The sequence below is a fragment of the Megascapheus bottae genome, chromosome 28 (genome assembly GCF_031878675.1).
Source record: "Megascapheus bottae isolate mThoBot1 chromosome 28, mThoBot2.hap1, whole genome shotgun sequence".
Lineage (NCBI taxonomy): Eukaryota > Metazoa > Chordata > Mammalia > Rodentia > Geomyidae > Megascapheus > Megascapheus bottae.
The window spans coordinates 15,383,945-15,401,073 of record NC_143536.1 but is presented as its reverse complement, the minus strand read 5'-3'; the positions used below and the strand labels follow the sequence as shown (position 1 = coordinate 15,401,073).

Genomic DNA, 17,129 nt, shown 5'->3' with positions numbered 1-17,129 from the left:
AATCAAACCGGGTCTTTTGTGAATGCTAGGCAAGCACTAGGCCAAACTCCTGGCCCCTCTTGGGCATTCTTAAGGCTAGCACTCTACCACTTGAGCTCCAGCATCACACTAGGATTTTTCTGTGTATGTGGCACCGAGGAATTGAACCCAGGTCTTTATATACCCTAGGCAAGCAGTCTACCACTAGACCATGTTCCCAGCTACCTTTCTTCCTTTTTTTGGTGTCAGTTCTGGATCTTGAACTCAGAGCCTTGTTGCCAACCTTGAACTTTTTTGCTCCAGACTGGCAGTCTACCAGTTGAGCCACAGCTCTACTTTGGGCCACTTGCTGGTTAATAGGAGACAAGAGGGCTGGGAGTGTGGCCTAGTGATAGAGTGCTTGCCATACACAAAGCCCTGGTTTGATTTCTCAGTACCACATACACAGAAAAAGCTGGAAATCATGTGGTTCAAATGGCAGAGTGCTAGCCTTGAACAAAAGTGTTCAAGGATGTGTCCAGGCCCTGAGTTCAAGTCCAAGGACTGGGAAAAAAAATAGACAAGAATCTCATGGACTTTTCCACCCAGGCCTGCTTCACCTCCTCAGCAGCTAGATTACAGACATGAGCCACCAGCACCCAGCTACACAGCTCATTTTAAAATAAGTACATTGAAACCCAGGCACAGTTTCTCACGCCTATAATCCTAGCTACTTAGAAGGCTGATTTGAGGATCAAGGTTCAAAGCCAGCCCGGGCACAAAAGAACTTGAGACTCTTATTTCCAATTAACCTCTAGAAAATGGGGCTTGGCTTAAGGATAAGGCAGTAACCTTGAGCAAGAGCTCAGGGACAGTGCTCAGGCAAGTTCAAGCCCCAAGCCCCACAAGGGAAAAAAACAAAAGCCAAAAATCTTGATGGGTTGGGAGGAAAAAGCTGGGAGAGAGTGAGGAAAGGGATGACATTATCCCAAAAGAAATGTACTTTTTTTCCTTTTTTTGGTCAGTTGTAGGGCTTGAATTCAGGGCCTGAGTGCTGTACCTGATCTTTTAAACTCAAGACTAATAAACCACCACTTTGAGTCCCAGCACCATTTCCAATTTCCTGGTGGCTCACTAGAGATAAGAGCTTTATGAATTTTCTTGCCTGGGCTGTCATTGAACCACAATCCTCAGATCTCAGCCTTCTGCGAAGCTAGGATTACAAGCATGAGCCACCAGCACATGGCAAAAATGTACTCTTTACCTGACTTACGTAATGGCAACTCTTCTGCACATTACCTTTATAATAAGAAAAAAGATCTACAGGCCATGAGTGGCATGAGTCACTGTGCCTGCCTGGCGGGGTTTTTTTGTTAGGGGATTTTTTTTTTTTTTGCCAGTCCTGGGTCTTGAATTCAAGGCCTGAATGCTGTTTTGTTCTTTCTGAAGGCTAGAGCCCTACCACTTTAGCCATAGCACCTTTTCCAGCTTTTTCTACGTATATGGTACTGAGGAATGAAACCCAGGTCTTCATGTATGCTAAGGCAAGCACTCTACCACTGGAACAAACTTCGGGACCCCATCCACAAGTTTTATAGTTCATTATCAATATAGTGCCCAGTGAGTACCGTTGCTGCATTTGTTCACCCTTTGTCTATAGTTCTCCTTTTTTTGGTCCCTATCTGCTTTTTCTGTTTATGAGGTACTGAGGAGTCAAAACTAGGGCTTTATGCTTGCTAGGCAAGCACTCTACCACTAAGCCACATTTTCTACCTGGTTTGGAGATGAATGTCATACTGCTTCACTGAATGAGTTTAGTAGTGATCTTTCCATTTCTACTTCCTGGAAAAGTTTGAGGAAACCGGGTGTCAGTTCTTAGTTAAAGATCTTAGTAGAATTCTGCTGTGAATCCTTTGGGACCTGGACTTTTCCTTGTTGGAAAACCTCATTGCTTGTTATGTTTAAGTGGCTTACATTTTCTTGCTTCCACTTAGGCAGCTCATATGTCTGTAAGAATTTATCCATTTCTGTGAAGACGAAAGGAACAGAAGGCACATGGTCTCCTTAATATGTGGATATTAGATCCAAACACTACAAGAGCGATGACTCAATATTGGGTACCCAAGGTTATGGACATGGTCTTGGAGATATAAACATAACTACACAGACATAAAGATCTATGATGGGCTATATACTCTATAGATATATAGATTGATATGAATCTATGACATAAAAAGCCTCAGCTTAATTTTAATCATGTTCTAAAATCTATGTGCCAGTGATTGTATATAGAGATTTCCTTCTTGAATACTTGTTAAACTTGACATTGAAATATGATATTAAAAAAAAGTCAGTGTTAAGCTGGGCATGGTAGCTCATGCCTGTAATCCTAGCTACTCAGGAGGCTGAGATCTGAGGATCAAGGTCAAAGCCAGCCCAGGCACGAAAGGACCTGAGACTCTTATCTCCAGTTAACCTCTAGAAAACAGGAAGTGGGGCTTGGCTTAAGGGTAGGGCAGTAGCCTGGATCTGAAGAGCTCTGGGACAATACCTAGACCCAGGGGTAGGGCTGTAGCCTTGAGCTGAAGAGCTGAAGAGCTCAAGGATAGCGCCCAGGCTGAGTTCAAGCTCCATGACCCACAAAAAGAAAAAAAAAAATCAATGTAAATAAAACTTAAAAAAAAAAGAATTTATTTCTACTAGATTTTCCATCTTACCCTTGAGTATCGGTTTTGAATGCAGTCCCTCAATCTTTTGAATTTCTTAAATGTTGGTTGTAATATTTCCTTTCTCATCTCTAATTTTATTGATTTGGGTTTTTTCTCTTTTATTCATCAGATTAACTAGGGATTTGTCAATCTTTTTAATTTTTTCAAAGAACTAGCCCTCCATCCCCCAGTAGTCCTTGAGCTTTCTTAAGGCTAATGCTGTGTATGTGGTAACCAAAGAATCAAACGCAGGGCTTCATGTATGCTACGCAAGCACTCTACCACTAGGCCAAACTCCTGACCCCAAGGAACCAGCTTTTTGTCTCCAGCCCCAGGGGTGGAATAGTTTCACCGACCTTCTCTCTGGCAGTGGCACACTCCTGGTGGTGGTGTTAGGGAGCTCCATTTCTTAAAGTTCCATATAACTTTCCTCATGCAAGACCTACATGATAGTAGGAGCCACACTGCTGTAGTGTGATGTTCTTGGTCCTCCTTTGACGGAGAGTATCCAGGCCATCCCAAGTTCATGGGCTATGGGCAGCTGTCTAGTCTCTGGCCCACCTTGTCTGGTACTTGTGAGGCGCAGAGCCTTACATTCCAGGTTTCTTGTGTCTCCTGGTACTTCCTCAATAGTCTTTCACCCTTTGGTTCTACAGAGCTGCGGTGCAACCCTGGGCAGTTTGCCTGTCAGAGTGGTGCCATCCATTGCATCCCCCTCCTGTGGCAGTGTGACGGCTTGGCAGCCTGTGAGGATAAGAGCGATGAAGCTGACTGTCCAGGTGAGTGTGTACAGTGTGTCCATGGGCCACTTGTTTGTCCTCGTTGGTGCTTGTGAAAAGTGGAAAGGTAGGACCTGGTAATCTGTGCTGTCTCTACCTCTCTTTCAAAAGACTGCTTTAGGGGGCCGGGAGTTTGGCCTAGTGGTTAAAGTGTTTGCCTAGCATGCATGAAGACCCTGGTTCGATTCCTCGGTACCACATACATAGAAAAAAGTCGGAAGTGGTGCAGAGGCTCAAGTGGTAGAGCTCTAGCCTTGAGAAAGTCCAAGGACAGTGCTCAGGCCCTGAGCTCAAGCCCAGGACTGGCAAAAAAAAAAAAAAAAGACTGCTTTAGCCTAAGTATTTAAGGTAAGACTTGGTAACAAGAAGTATTATCCTGTCTCTTAAAAAGCAAAAGGAGAGCCGGGTGCATGCAGTGGTTCACGCCTGTAATTCTAGCTACTTAGGAGGCTGAGATCTGAGAATCAAGGTTCAAAGCCAGCCCAGGCACAAAAGGACCTGAGACTCTTTATCTCCAGTTAACCACTAGAAAATGGGAAATGGGTCTGTGGCTCCAGGGGTAGGATGGTACCCTTGAGCTGAAGAGCTCAGGGACAATGCCCAGGCCCAGACATAGGGCAATAGGCTTGAGCTGAAGAGCTCAGGGACAATGCCCAAGCCCAGAGTTCAAGCCCAACCAAAAAAAAAAAGAAAGAAAAAGAAAAGGGAGAAAGCCCAATTCCTGTGGCTCACACTTGTAATCCTACCAACTTAGGAGGCTGAGATCTGAGGACAACTTAGGAGGCTGAGATCTGAGGACATTCTTCAAAGCCAGCCAGGGCAGGAAGATCTCTTAAGACTAATTAAATCACAGAAAAAGCTGGAAGTGGGACTGTGGCTCAAGTGATAGAATGCTAGCCTTGAGCAAAAGATGTCCAGGCCCAGAGTTCAAGCCTCAGAACTGGCAAAGAGAGCGGGGTGAATGGTAGAACTATAACTGAATGTAGCTTAAAGGGGCTTCTTGATCATCACTTGAGCCTTTGTCCCTGACTCAGGTTAGACATGCCTCTGGTTGTTGTTTGCTTTTCTGAAGAAGGATATGAGTTGGTTGTGGGCTGGCAGGACCCTTTGGGACTTGCTCTATAGTTTAGATTTGTTCTTTGAATTAAAACCCAGAAAGACTGGACCTCCCAGCACTTGGGCCACAAATGCTTCATGGTTGGTCATCCTGGTGAGGACGCATAGGCCATGCATAGACACAGCTCAGGGATGTTGTTAAGGTTATACTTTATTCTAGTTTTCCTGGGAGGTTTTGGAAGAAAGAACTAAATGAATCTTGGCTTCCTTTCAAATGGAAACACCACTTACTTGCTGTTTGGCTTCACTTTGTGGGATATGTGTGTGTCTCCTAGAGCTTGAATTTAGAGATTGAGCATTATCCCTGAGCTGCTGCTGCTTTTTCTTTTTCCACTAGCTATCACTCCTGGCCGTTTTTGTTTTTGTTTTTGTTTTGCCAGTCCTGGGCTTGAGCTCAGGGCCTGAGCACTGTCCTTGGACTTTCTCAAGGCTAGAGCTCTACCACTTGAGCCTCAGCACCACTTCCAGCTTTTTGCTATGTATGTGGGGTACCGAGGAATCGAACCCAGGTCTCCGTGCATGCTAGGCAAGCACTCTACCACTAGGCCAAACTCCAGGCCCCCTTGTTTTTGTTTTTGTTTTTAGTTTAGTTTCATAGACATTTCTGCCAGGGTTGGCTTTGAACCATGATTCTCAGATCTCAGCCTCCTTCTGGGTAGCTAGAATTATATAGGTGTGAGGTACTGATTCCAGCTTAGCTTTTAAGGCCACCACAAACAATGGTGGTCATAGTTGTTGCCCTTCAAACCACATGGCTTGGCACAGAGGAAGCATAAGCTCTTCACTTAGATAGAGGCTGTTATATTTTTCCCCAGATCAAAAAATATAATCACATAAAGAGCCAGTGCTGGGAGTGGTGTTTCTCTGGATGTAAGGTCTGATACAGCATACTAACCAAGAATGGCTGTGTACACAGGCGCTGAGAACGTCAGGTATGGCTGTGGTTGAGGATGTAGCCAAGGTGCTACATCCGGCTTTCACCGGCTTCCTTTGATCCATGTGAGGAAATTCTGCTAGGGAGTTCAGTACTTCCTCGTGTTCATGTTAGGAATCTAAGATACATAGAGAAAGACGGAAGTGGTGCTGTGGCTCAAGTGGTAGAGCACTAGCCTTGAGAAAGCCCAAGGGCAGTCCTCAGACCCTGAATTCAAGCCCCAGACCTGGCAAAAATAAATAAATAAATTATAAAAATATACAAAGATCAGCATACTTATTTTTTCTCACTTTCCGGAGTTAATTACTGAAATTCTGTTTTGTTTTGTTATGGGCTCCAAATTAGTATTTTCCTCCATCCCCCCTCAAAAAGTACACAGGAGAAAATTCTCTTTTTTTTTTTCTCCTTCCTTCCTTCCTGCCTGCCTGCCTGCCTGTCCTGGGGCTTGAACTCAGAGCCTGGACACTGGCCCTGAGCTTCTTTTACTCCAGACTAGTACTCTACCACTTGAGCCATAGTGCCATTTCTGGCTTTTTCTGTTTATGTGGTACTGTGGAATCGAACTCAGGGCTTCATGCATGCTAGACAAGCACTCTAACCACTAAGCCATCTTCCCAGCCCCCAGGAGAAAATTCTTATATGGAAGGGATCTGGGAGCCATTGGCTTATGTCTGTAATCCTAGCTACTCAGGAGGCTGAGAGCTGAGAATCACAGTTCAAATCCAGCCCAAGCAGGAAAACCCATGAGACTGTTATCTCCAATTAACCACCGGAAAACTGGAAGCGGAGCTATGGCTTGAAGCTCTAGCTTTGAGCCTAAAAGCTTAGGGACAGAACCCAGGCCCTGAGTTCAAGCCCTATGACTGACAAAAAGGAAAGGAAGGGAGTAGGGAGTTAGCCATCAGTTCTGTAAAGCATGGTCTTCCTCTATGTATGGAGACTTTAATTCTATGGAAAACCATGGTCCTTCTCAGTCTGGACAACTGGAGTGATCCCTCAGGTTATTTGATTGTCCTGCTACTAAAAGGATGATGGGAAAGAATGTAAGAATACCAAAAACTACAGGAACAAAGAAAATTTGAGACAATCAGTAATTTCAGTGACAGGGGAGTTTTGTTCTTTTTTTGAAAGATTTTAACAACACTGATTTTTACATCTTATTTCAAATGTCATGTTTAACAAACAATTATTCAAGAAGGAAATCTCTTTATGCAATCACTGGCATATATATTTTAGAACATAATTAAAATTAAGCTGAGGGTTTGTGTCATAGATAAATATCAGTCTATATAGCATTATGTCTATAGAGTGTGTGTGTGTGTGTGTGTGTGTGTGTGTGTGTGTGTGTGTGTGTGTGTGTATGTATCCCATCATATATTTTTATGTCTATGTAATTAGACCATGTTTATAACCTTGGGTACCCAAATATTGAGTCATTGCTCTTGTATTATTTGGATCTAATATCCACATATCAAGGAGATCATATATCATCGTTTGTTCCTTTGGTCTTGACTTATCTCACTCAACATGATTGGCTCGAGTTTCATCCATTTGCAATCCATTGTATGCATATGTACTACATTTTTTGTATCCATTCATCTGTAGTAGGGGATCTGGGTTGTTTCCATCGCTTAACTGGGGAGTTTCTTTTTGTGCTCTACCACTCCAGTGAGCCACATATTTCCTTCTCTGTTTGTGAGCCACATATCTCCTGCTCTGTTTTTGGCCAGTCCTTTTGCACTCCCCCCATTCCCCTCCCCCTCAAGTTGTAAAGTACATTTCCAACATAGTATCTTGTGCGTATTGCTGTTGCATTGGGTCACCCTTTGTCCCATTGTTTCTGTGATTTCCTTTCCCTTCCCCAAATCAAATAAACATATACAGGACAAAGAGTATCCAAATCAGAAACTAACTACAGTGAGTAAACCAGTGGAGAAAAAAGAGAAAAGAAAAACTGGGAGCCAGGAGTTTGGCCCTAGTGGTAGAGTGCTTGCCTAGCATGTATAAAGCCCTGGGTTTGATTCCTAGGTACCACATGCATAGAAAAAGCCAGAAATGGTGTTGTGGCTCAAGTGGTAGAGCTCTAATCTTGAGAAAGCCCAAGGACAGTGCCCAGGCCTTGAGTTCAAGCCCCAGAACAGGCCAATAAGAAAAAAAGAAATAACTGCAACAGTATACACACACACACACACACACACGCAAGAAAGAAAAACAAAACCACATTAAACAACAACAATAAAAAAAAAACCCTCCTTTCCATATCACAGAGGTCATTTTAATTAGTATCACTTTATTGTGGTCATATGTACATAGCTATTGTGTTCTTCTGCTAGGACTATCCTAGATATATGCTTATTATTACAAATGAAAGGAACTATGGAGCCTATGTTTCTTTGGGTCTGGCTTACTTCACTTAATAAGATTTTTTTCCAAGTCTTTCCATTTCCTTATGAATGGGGTAATGTTACTCTTTCTGATGGAAGTATAGAACTCCATTGGTTATATATACTATTTGTATGTAATATATATATATATATATATATTTTTTTTTTTTTTTTGGTGGGTCATGGAGCTTGAACTTGGCCTGGGTGCTGTCCCTGAGCTCTTCAGCTCAAAGCTACCTCCTTACCCTTGAGCCAAGCCCCACTTCCATTTTTCTAGAGGTTAATTGGAGATAAAAGTCTCAAGTTCTTTAGTGCCCCGGCTGGCTTTGAATCTTGATTCTCAGATTTCAGCCTCCTGAGTAGCTAGGATTATAGGGATTATAGGCGTGAGCCGGGCCTGCCTATACCATATTTTCTTGGTCCACCCATCTACTGAGGGGCATCTGAGCATATTTTAGCTTGGTAATTAATGCTGCCATGAACATAGTTCTGCTGGTAGCTTTAGTGTATTCTTATTTGTGATCACTTGAGTGTATCCAGGAGTGAGCTGGATGCTTAGTCTTTTTCTTTTTCTTTTTTGCCAGTCCTGGGGATTGAACTCAGGGCCTGGGCACTGTCCTTGAGCTTTCTCAAGGCTAGAGCCCTATGACAGGAGCCACAGTGCCACTTCTGGCTTTTTCTGTGTAGGTGGTACTGAGGAATTGAACCCAGGGCTTCATGTATGCTAGAGAAGTACTCTACCAATAGGCCACACTCCTGGCTCTGTTTAGTCTTTTAAGGAACTTCCATATTGCTTTCCAGATTGATTGAACCAGTTTACATTCCCACCAAAAGTATAGTAGCAGAACCAACTTTGATATAAATAGAAATTAAAGACATTTAAGTTTGTTCTTCATGCCAGGTGTTAAAGGCAGTCTTCTGCAATCCTAACTACTTAGGAAGCTGAAATCTAAAGATTGTGGTTCATAGCCAACCCAAACAGGAAAGTCTGTGAGATTCTTTTTTTTTTATTTTTTATTTTTATTTTTTTTTATTGTAATTAGTAAAAGGGTTACATGATATTTGCCAGATAGAAGGTGCATTAATTCACATACATTGATACCCTTTCACATGTCTTGGTACCCGTTTCCCTCCCCCCCCCCAAGTCTGTGAGATTCTTATTAACCACCAGAAAATCAGAAGTGGCACTGTGGCTCAAAGTGATGGAGCACTAGGCATGAGTAAATAAAGCTCAGGGATAGTGCTCAGATCCTGAGTTCTAGCCCCATGACCAATTTAAAAAACAGCTGTTGTTCTTAATGCTGAAGATCAAATCCAGGACTTGATAACTGCCAAATGCATGCACTGCCACTGAACTATGTTCCCAACTTGTTACTTAGGCTTCAGTTTTGTTGCTCACAACTGGTACCCTACCATCGGAACTATATCTTTGCTTCTATCTTTTTGCTAGTTAATTGATGATGAATCTCTTGGATTTATTTGCCTAGGCTATCTCTGAACTATAATCTTCAGATCTCATCCTTCTGTGTAGCTAGGATTTGTAAATGTGAGCCGCTGCACCCAGCTAATCCCAAATTTTTTGATGGAAAATTATGTAAAGATTTATTAATGAAGAATCGAAAGTAAATAGTGTTCTTGGCTAGGAAGACTCATTGTGTTAAAGTTTTATATTCATCTATGGATTCAGTGCAGCTCCATCTAAAGCTCCAGAGGGTTTTATGGGAAATGTAACAAGGTGATTATAAAATGTTGGGAAGAGTATAGTACTGATATTGTTAGACCACTTTAAAGAAGCGTGGATAGAATACTTGTCTGTGGAGATCAAAGTTTAAAGTTGGCTTTAGGGAGACTTCAACTAGCCCATAAGACAGAAGCTGTCAGATATTGGCCCAAGAAGCATGATAAATGACAGTGGTAGAAGTACATGTGACTGGGCGCAAGACAGATTTCTCATTCCTGTGACAGTTGGAAAAAGAATGAAATTAAATAACTAATAGCATACAGAAATGACAGTTTGGGGGTAAATTAAAGCAAAATTAATAATATTTTTATGACTTCTATAATTAAATTTTTTATTACAAAAATGCTAACTTTAAAATAAGATCACCAACGTTACTACATTAAAATTAAGATTTTTCTTGTCAGTCCTGGGACTTGAACTCAGGGCCTAAATACTGTCCTTGGGCTTTCTCAAGGCTAGGGCTCTACCATTTGAGCCATAGCACCACTTCTGGCTTTTCTGTGTATATGGTACCAAGGAATTGAACCCAGGTCTTTGTGCATGCTAGGCAAGCACTCTACCAGTAGGCTATACTCCTGGCCCTAAAATTAAGATCTTCTGTTTATCAAAGAATACCAGAAAGCCAGGTATAGTGGCTCTAGCCTCTAATCCTAGCTATTTGGGAGATAGAGATTAGTGATGGAGGTTTGAAGCCAACCCAGGCAAAAGAAAGTTTTGAGACTCTCTCCTCAGATAATGACTGTGCATAGTGTCCCCCTATCTCTCATTCCAGCAACAAAGGGAAACATAAATATGAGGATAGCAGCCCAGGCCAGCCTAAGCATAAGTGGAGATTCTACTTTGAAAGGCAAAAAGGGACTGTAGAGTACCAGCTGTGAGGTGTGTGGTGGGAGAAATCCCAAGCCCAGAGTTCAAGCCCTAGTATTGGTATACCTTAAAAAAAGAATTTCCTAGAATAGTGATTAGACATAGAAAAAAGATACTCCTACCAGGCACTGGTGGCTCACACCTGTAACCCTAGCTACTCAGGAAGCTGAGATCTAAGAATCATGGTTCAGAGCCAGCCAAGGCACGAAAGTCTATGAGACTCTACTTCCAATAAACTAATAGAAACTGGAAGTGGAAGTGTTGGTCCAGGTGGTAGAATGCTAGCCTTGAGCAAAAAGGCTCAGGGATAGCGCCCAGGCCCTGAGTTAAAGCCCCGGGACTGGTCCCCTCCCAAAATAATTCTGTTTTAATACTGTAGCAAGATACCAATTTCCAGATTTTAGATTGGCAGAAGGTAAGGGATTTGCTAAAAGCAAGTGGTAGAGAGGATGAACTTTTCATTTGAAGGCTCTTCTCAGAGGTTTGGTGGACCTTCCTCTGCTGGTCTGCATCAGAGGTACTCAGAGTCCTTTTGGGTGATACTCCTGGAGAGTCAGTCAGCTGGAGTGTTTTGTTTGGACTAGGCAGGTTTTTCTTGGGGTCTATAGTTTGGGCTTCAGGGACTTCGGTCGAGTAAGTACCTGGGGTTTGTCTCCTCTCTCTGAATAAAGAACCCTAACGTTGAGCTCAATGGTATTCTCATCCAGGAAGACCTCCTATTTTGTCTTCTCACTAGTAAATCGCCAATGGTATGGGGAGGGACCTGGGTGTGTCTAGCTGCTCATCCACTACCCTCATCTTCTAGTATGACGTATTATAGATTTGCACATCTCATCTTTACCCAGACCCATTAGCTGATTATATTGTGCCATAGTTATTCTGTGTGTTTTTCTGAACTCAAAGTGTTATGAATACCTTGACATTTCTCTTAGATGCTCTCATCTAACAATGTGCAAAAAATTTACTATAATATTATTTACATAGTCCAAATTTAAACTTTTTTTTTTTTTTTGGCCAGTCCTGGGCTCTCTACCACTTGAGCCTCAGCACCACTTCTAGCTTTTTTTTTCTATGTATGTACCAAGGAATTGAACCTGGGTCTTCGTGCATGCTAGGCAAGCACTCTACCACTAGGCCAAACTCCCGGCCCAAATTTAAACTTTTTATCATCCTAAACTTAGAAGGTTTTTTTTTTTTTGATCGTGGGGCTTGAACTCAGGGCCTGGGTACTGTCCTTGAGCTCTTCAGCTCACAGCTACCACTTTGCCCCTGAGCCTGAGTGTTGTCCCTGAGCTCTTCAGCTCAAGGCTAGCGATCTACCACTTGAGCCACAGCACCACATCTGGTTTTCTGGTGGTTAGTTGGAAATAAGAATTTCATGGACTTTTGTGCCCGGGTAGGCTTCAAATCCCCATCCTCAGATCTCAGGGCTTCCTGAGTAGCTAGGATTACAGGTTCAAGCCACTGGCACTTGGCTACAGTTCCCCTCTTCTCTCCCCAGGGCTTGAAGGCCTGGGCACTGTCTTTGGGTTTTCTCAAAGCTGGCACTCTACCACTTGAGCCAGAACACCACTTCCAGCTTTTTCCATGTATGTGGTACTGAGGAATTGAACCTAGGGCTTCATATGTGCTAGGCAAGCTCCTGGCCCCTACAGTTAGTTTTGAGGATAGAGGTGGATCTTTCATGACATGTACATACACAGACATATACACATACATCTGTATATAGAAAGTGTGTTTGTTTCTGTACAAATAAAAAAATATGTATACCCCCCCACCACCACTATACACACCCCGGGGCCAGAACTCAGGACCTGGGCTTTGTTCCTGAGCCTTCTTTGCTCTACTACTTGAGCCACAGTTCTACTTCTGGCTCTTTGCTAGTTAATTGAAAATAAGAGTCTTACAACTTTCCTGCCTTGGTTGACTTTGAACTGTGATCCTCAGATCTCAAGTGTGTGTGTGTGTGTGTGTGTGTGTGTGTGTGTGTGTGTGTGTGAGTTGAACTCAGGGTTTAAACACTATCACTAAGATTTTTTGTTCAAGGCTATCAACCTACCACTTGAGCACAGCTTCACTTCAGCTTTTTAAAATTGTTAGTCTCTGACAAATTCTGATGGGGTTGTGGAGAAAGGAACCCTACTGCACTGCTGGTGGGAACAGTACAAGAGCAATGACTCAGTATTTGGGTACCCAAGGTTATGGAGGTCTTGGAGATATAAACATAACTAAATAGACATAAAAATATATGATAGGCTATATTACAGACATAATGTTTTATTACATAGATTAATATGTATCTATGTCATATAAACCCTCAGCTTTCTATGTGCCGGTGATTGTATATAGAGATTCCCTTCTTGAATACTTGTTTGTTAAATATGACATTTGAAATACGATGTAAAAATCAATGTTAATAAAACCTTTAAAAAATTGTTAGTCTCATAGACTTTCTTGACTGGGCTGGCTTCAAACCCCAGTGCTCAGATATGAGCCTCCTCAGTAGCTAGGATTACAGGAGTGAGCCACTTGGTAACATTGACATATTTGAGAGTATAAGTTAAGTTCTTTTGTAGAATCTCCTTAGTTTAGATTTGTCTGCTCACAATTTTTTTGTATTAAGCAAGAATACTACATGGCTCATCAGTCATTTCAGAGGTTAGTTTGTTTTTTAAATGTTGGGTTTCCTCAGTTGGCTGCACTCACATCTACTAAAAGTTTCTATTATGAATATTTTTCTCTTGTTGTATTGAAAAGAAAAGCAGTTTGTAAAATAGGCAATGAGAACATAATCTATAGAATGTTGTTCTATGTGTGCTTGGATTCCCCTCATACCAAGTTGTATTCATTTGTATTGATGATTTTTATCTGTAGCTACTACAACAGTAATGGTTTAAAACACCCAATTTCTGTAATTGTCACACACACACATACACACACACACACACTACATTTTATGACACTGTTTTGTTTTGTTTTGTTTAGACAAGATCTCACTATGAAGCCCAGATTTCTCGATCCTTCTGCCTCATCCTCTTGAGTGTTGGGATTATAGGTATGTGCCACCATACTTGGCAAGGATACTCTTTTTATAAAAAGCTTTCCTACTTCCTCTTCATTGCTTTCTGGCAGTATAAGGTGCCAGTATAGGTTCATCCTATACTGTACCTGCCCCAGCATGGACTTGGCTGTTTTTCCCCAAAAGTATTCTCCCATTATAGGGAGTGGTATTAACAAACACTGACATCTCAGTGTTGGCTGGTGTGTCTGTAGATAGAGCTAGACATCTTTTCTTTTTTATTATTAGCTCATATTCATTGATCCATCTGATTCTATTCTACACAAGAGTTCTTACCTCCCATTTTATATTTGCGCCTTATTTTTCTGCAGCAAGACCCTGGTCCCCATATCTTCCACATATTTACAAATTTGGCCAATTCTGCAATGAATGCAAAATCATTTTGAGATTATACTAGTCTTTCTGGATTCTACAACCTCAGACCAAAAACATTTGTAGAAAGTACTGTGCCTTACTCAACATATACAGACTTTGTTCCTTTTCACTTTTGCCTCTTCACATAATATAATTACATGTTTTTTTTTTTTTAAGTATAGCCACAAAATTGTTTGTATAAGATATTTAATTTACTTTTCGAATGTAAGTAGAAATATAAGCAGCAGGGCACAGGTGGCTCACACTTGTAATCCTAGCTAAGGAGACTGAGATCTGAGGATCATGATTTGAAGCTAGCCCAGAAAGGAAAGTCTGTGAGACTTACCTCCAATAAAACTATTCAGAAAAGCCAAAGTGACACAGTGGCTCAAGTGTTAGAACACTTGCCTTAAGCAAGTGGAAGAAGTGGAGGAAGCTCAGGAATAGCACCCATGCCCAGAGTTCAAGCCCCAGGATTGGCTAAACAAATTATATATGGTGCAAGTATGGTGGTACATGCCTGTATTCCCAGCTGTGTGGGAAGCATAGACTGACAGAATGTGTCTGAGGCTAGCCCAGGCAAAAAGTGAAACACTACTTGAAAACTAAAAGCGAAAGAGGATGGTGCATGGCTCAAGTAATGAGTGCTACTTCATAAACACAAGGTCCTGAGCTCAAACTTTAATGGCACTCTCTCCCTAGGAAAAAGTGTGTGTGTGTGTGTGTTGTATAGACAAGATTCAAAACTCATAACTTTATAAAAAAACATTTTCTTAGAATTCCTTATGCCTGTAATCCTAGCTACTCAGGAGGCTGAGATCTGAGGATCAAGGTTCAAAGCCAGCTCGGGCACAAAAGGACCTGAGACTCTTATCTCCAGTTAACTTCTAGAAAAGGGGAAGTGGGTCTTGGCTCAAGGGTAAGGCGATAGCCTAGAGCTGAAGAGCTCAGGGACAATATTCAGGCCCAGGGGCAGGGTGGTAGCCTTGAGCTGAAGAGCTCAGGGACAGTGACCAGGCCTAGTTCAAGCCCCATGACCCACCCACCCAAAAAAAGACTAGAGTGATCTACAGTGAAACAATTTTAAGGCTAGTTAATTGAAGACTTGTCTGTCCAAAGTGGCTTTGAACTGCAATCTTCAGCTTCCTAGGATTATTGGTGTGAGCCATCAGCTTCCATTCAGCATTTTCAACAGTGCTTTCTGTTTATAGTCATTTCCAGACTATTTATCTTGGCTTCTCTCTACTTCCCTGACAATCTGCCGTCAAGGCCTCATCTAGCCTCCTGGCTTTTCACATGTGTTTCCTGATGTCTGCTGAGGATACTCATTGGCTGTAAAAAGATGGTGAGCAATGAGGACATTCTTACTGATATGGAGACTGCCAGGGTAAACTCCAAGCCAGGATATAACATCTGCACTGGGCCCTGGAATCCCTGCCTTCCTAGTGCAATTTCCATGTGCAAAACCCAGTAGACTTCAAAGTTCTTCACTGCTATGGACCTGAAGTACCTGCAGGCTCCTAAATATAGAGGTGTTGCGGCTTCTCCCACTGTCTGTGCCTGACCTCATTGCCAGAGTGGAAGGTTCTTCTAGTCCCTGACTTCTGGAACATGCAGCTAGTCATTCTCACAGGGAGCCCAGAACCTATTCCAGTTTGGCCTTGGGGACATGGACTCTGTGTAAGTCTGGTGTATCATATTTGGTTTTACTTTTACAGGAAAATTTGGCTTAGAAAAGATTGATTTGGGTTAAGAATGTGACTTAGGGCCTGGAGTTTGGCCTAGTGGTAGAATGCTTGCCTAGCATGCATGAAGACCCAGGTTTGATTCCTTAGTACCACATACATAGAAAAAAGCCAGAGGTGGTGCTGAGACTCAAGTGGTAGAGCTCTAGCCTTGAGAAAGTCCAAGGACAGTGCTCAGGCCCTGAGCTCAAGCCCAGGACTGGCAAAAAAAAAAAAAAAGAATGTGACAATGTGACTTAGTGGTAGAGTGCTTTGTCTAGCCTGCATGATACCCTAAGTTTGATTTCTTGATACCACATAAACAAAAATAAAGGTTATTTTTGTTTTGTGGCAGTCCTGGCACTTAGAGTGTGGGTACTATTCCTTAGTCTTTTCTCCCCTTCCCTCCTCCCCCCCCTTAAAGTTAGCACTCTATACTTGAACCACAGCTCCATTTCTGGCTTTTTGGTAGTTAACTGGAGGTAAAGTCTCACAGACTTTCTTTTAACTTTTTTCCTTTTTTTTTGTCTTTTCTTTTTTGGTACGAGGGATTGAACCCAGGGCGTTGCACTTGCTAGGCAAGTGCTTTGCCACTGAGCTACATCTCAGCCCAAGTCTCATAGACTTTCCTATCTGATCTCAGATTCCTGAGTAGCTAGGATAACACGTGTGAGCCACCAGCAGCCAGCTAGAACAGAAGCTTTTGTAGACTCCCCATGGTTATAGAGATTGTCCTGCTGGTTTCGTTCCTGACTTGGAGAGAGGCTGAAGTGTACTTGAAAATGGGTTTTGTTGTTGCTGTTGTTTTTTGAGACAGGGTTTTGACTTGCTGATAAAGGCCTGTGTCTATGCTGGCAAGCATGGGATGAATGTTGAATAAATGAGGTGATAAATTTGAGTGGGTAGAAAGTGGGAGTAAGGGCTGTGAAGTTATCCATTGAGCCCTAGGGAAATCCATTTGGCAAAGAACTCCCCTGGCTTTCTGGTTAAATGTTCAACCTAGACTCCAGACAGCTTCAATCTGATAGTATCCATATACCTGTCTTGGTGCCCATGTGACTAAACAAGCAGTCTTTCTGAGTGACTTTTTCCTTCTTTTCCCCCTCCTCTGTCCTAGATTCTTTTTCTTTTCTGTTTTTTTTTTTTTGGTCAGTCGGTGGTGGGGCTTGAACTCTGGGCCTGGGTGCTGTCCTGAACTCTTCAGCTCAACGCTACGCCCTACCCCTGGGCCTTGGGGTTTTCCCTGAGCACTTCAGCTCAATGCCACTGCCCTATCCCTGGAGCCACAACCCCACTCCCGGTTTTCTAATGGTTAATTGGAGATAAGAGTTTCACAAACTTTAGTGCTAGGGCTGGCTTTGAACCTTGATCCTCAGAACTCTCAGCCTCCTGAGGTAGCTAGGATTACAGGTATGAGCCACTGCGCCCAGCTTAAGCATTTTTTTTTTTTTTACAAAAACAATTTACTAAGCTTAATAGGTTATT

General features: G+C 42.4%; 1 protein-coding gene across 2 annotated transcripts in view; it reads left to right on the top strand.

The window, feature by feature from the left end:
* Dgcr2 (DiGeorge syndrome critical region gene 2) overlaps positions 1–17,129 on the top strand; it is a 69,459-nt gene that overhangs the window by 27,289 nt on the left and 25,041 nt on the right. The window contains exons 1-2 of one of the 2 annotated variants that reach the window (XM_090320611.1): positions 3,334–3,445; positions 13,473–13,542. In XM_090320611.1, the coding sequence (XP_090176737.1) occupies positions 3,428–3,445; positions 13,473–13,542 (88 nt within the window). In that variant the 5' untranslated portion in view covers positions 3,334–3,427. Of the gene's footprint in view, positions 1–3,322; positions 3,446–13,472; positions 13,543–17,129 lie in introns of those variants that run through there. The other variant, XM_090320612.1, reaches the window with a different exon arrangement.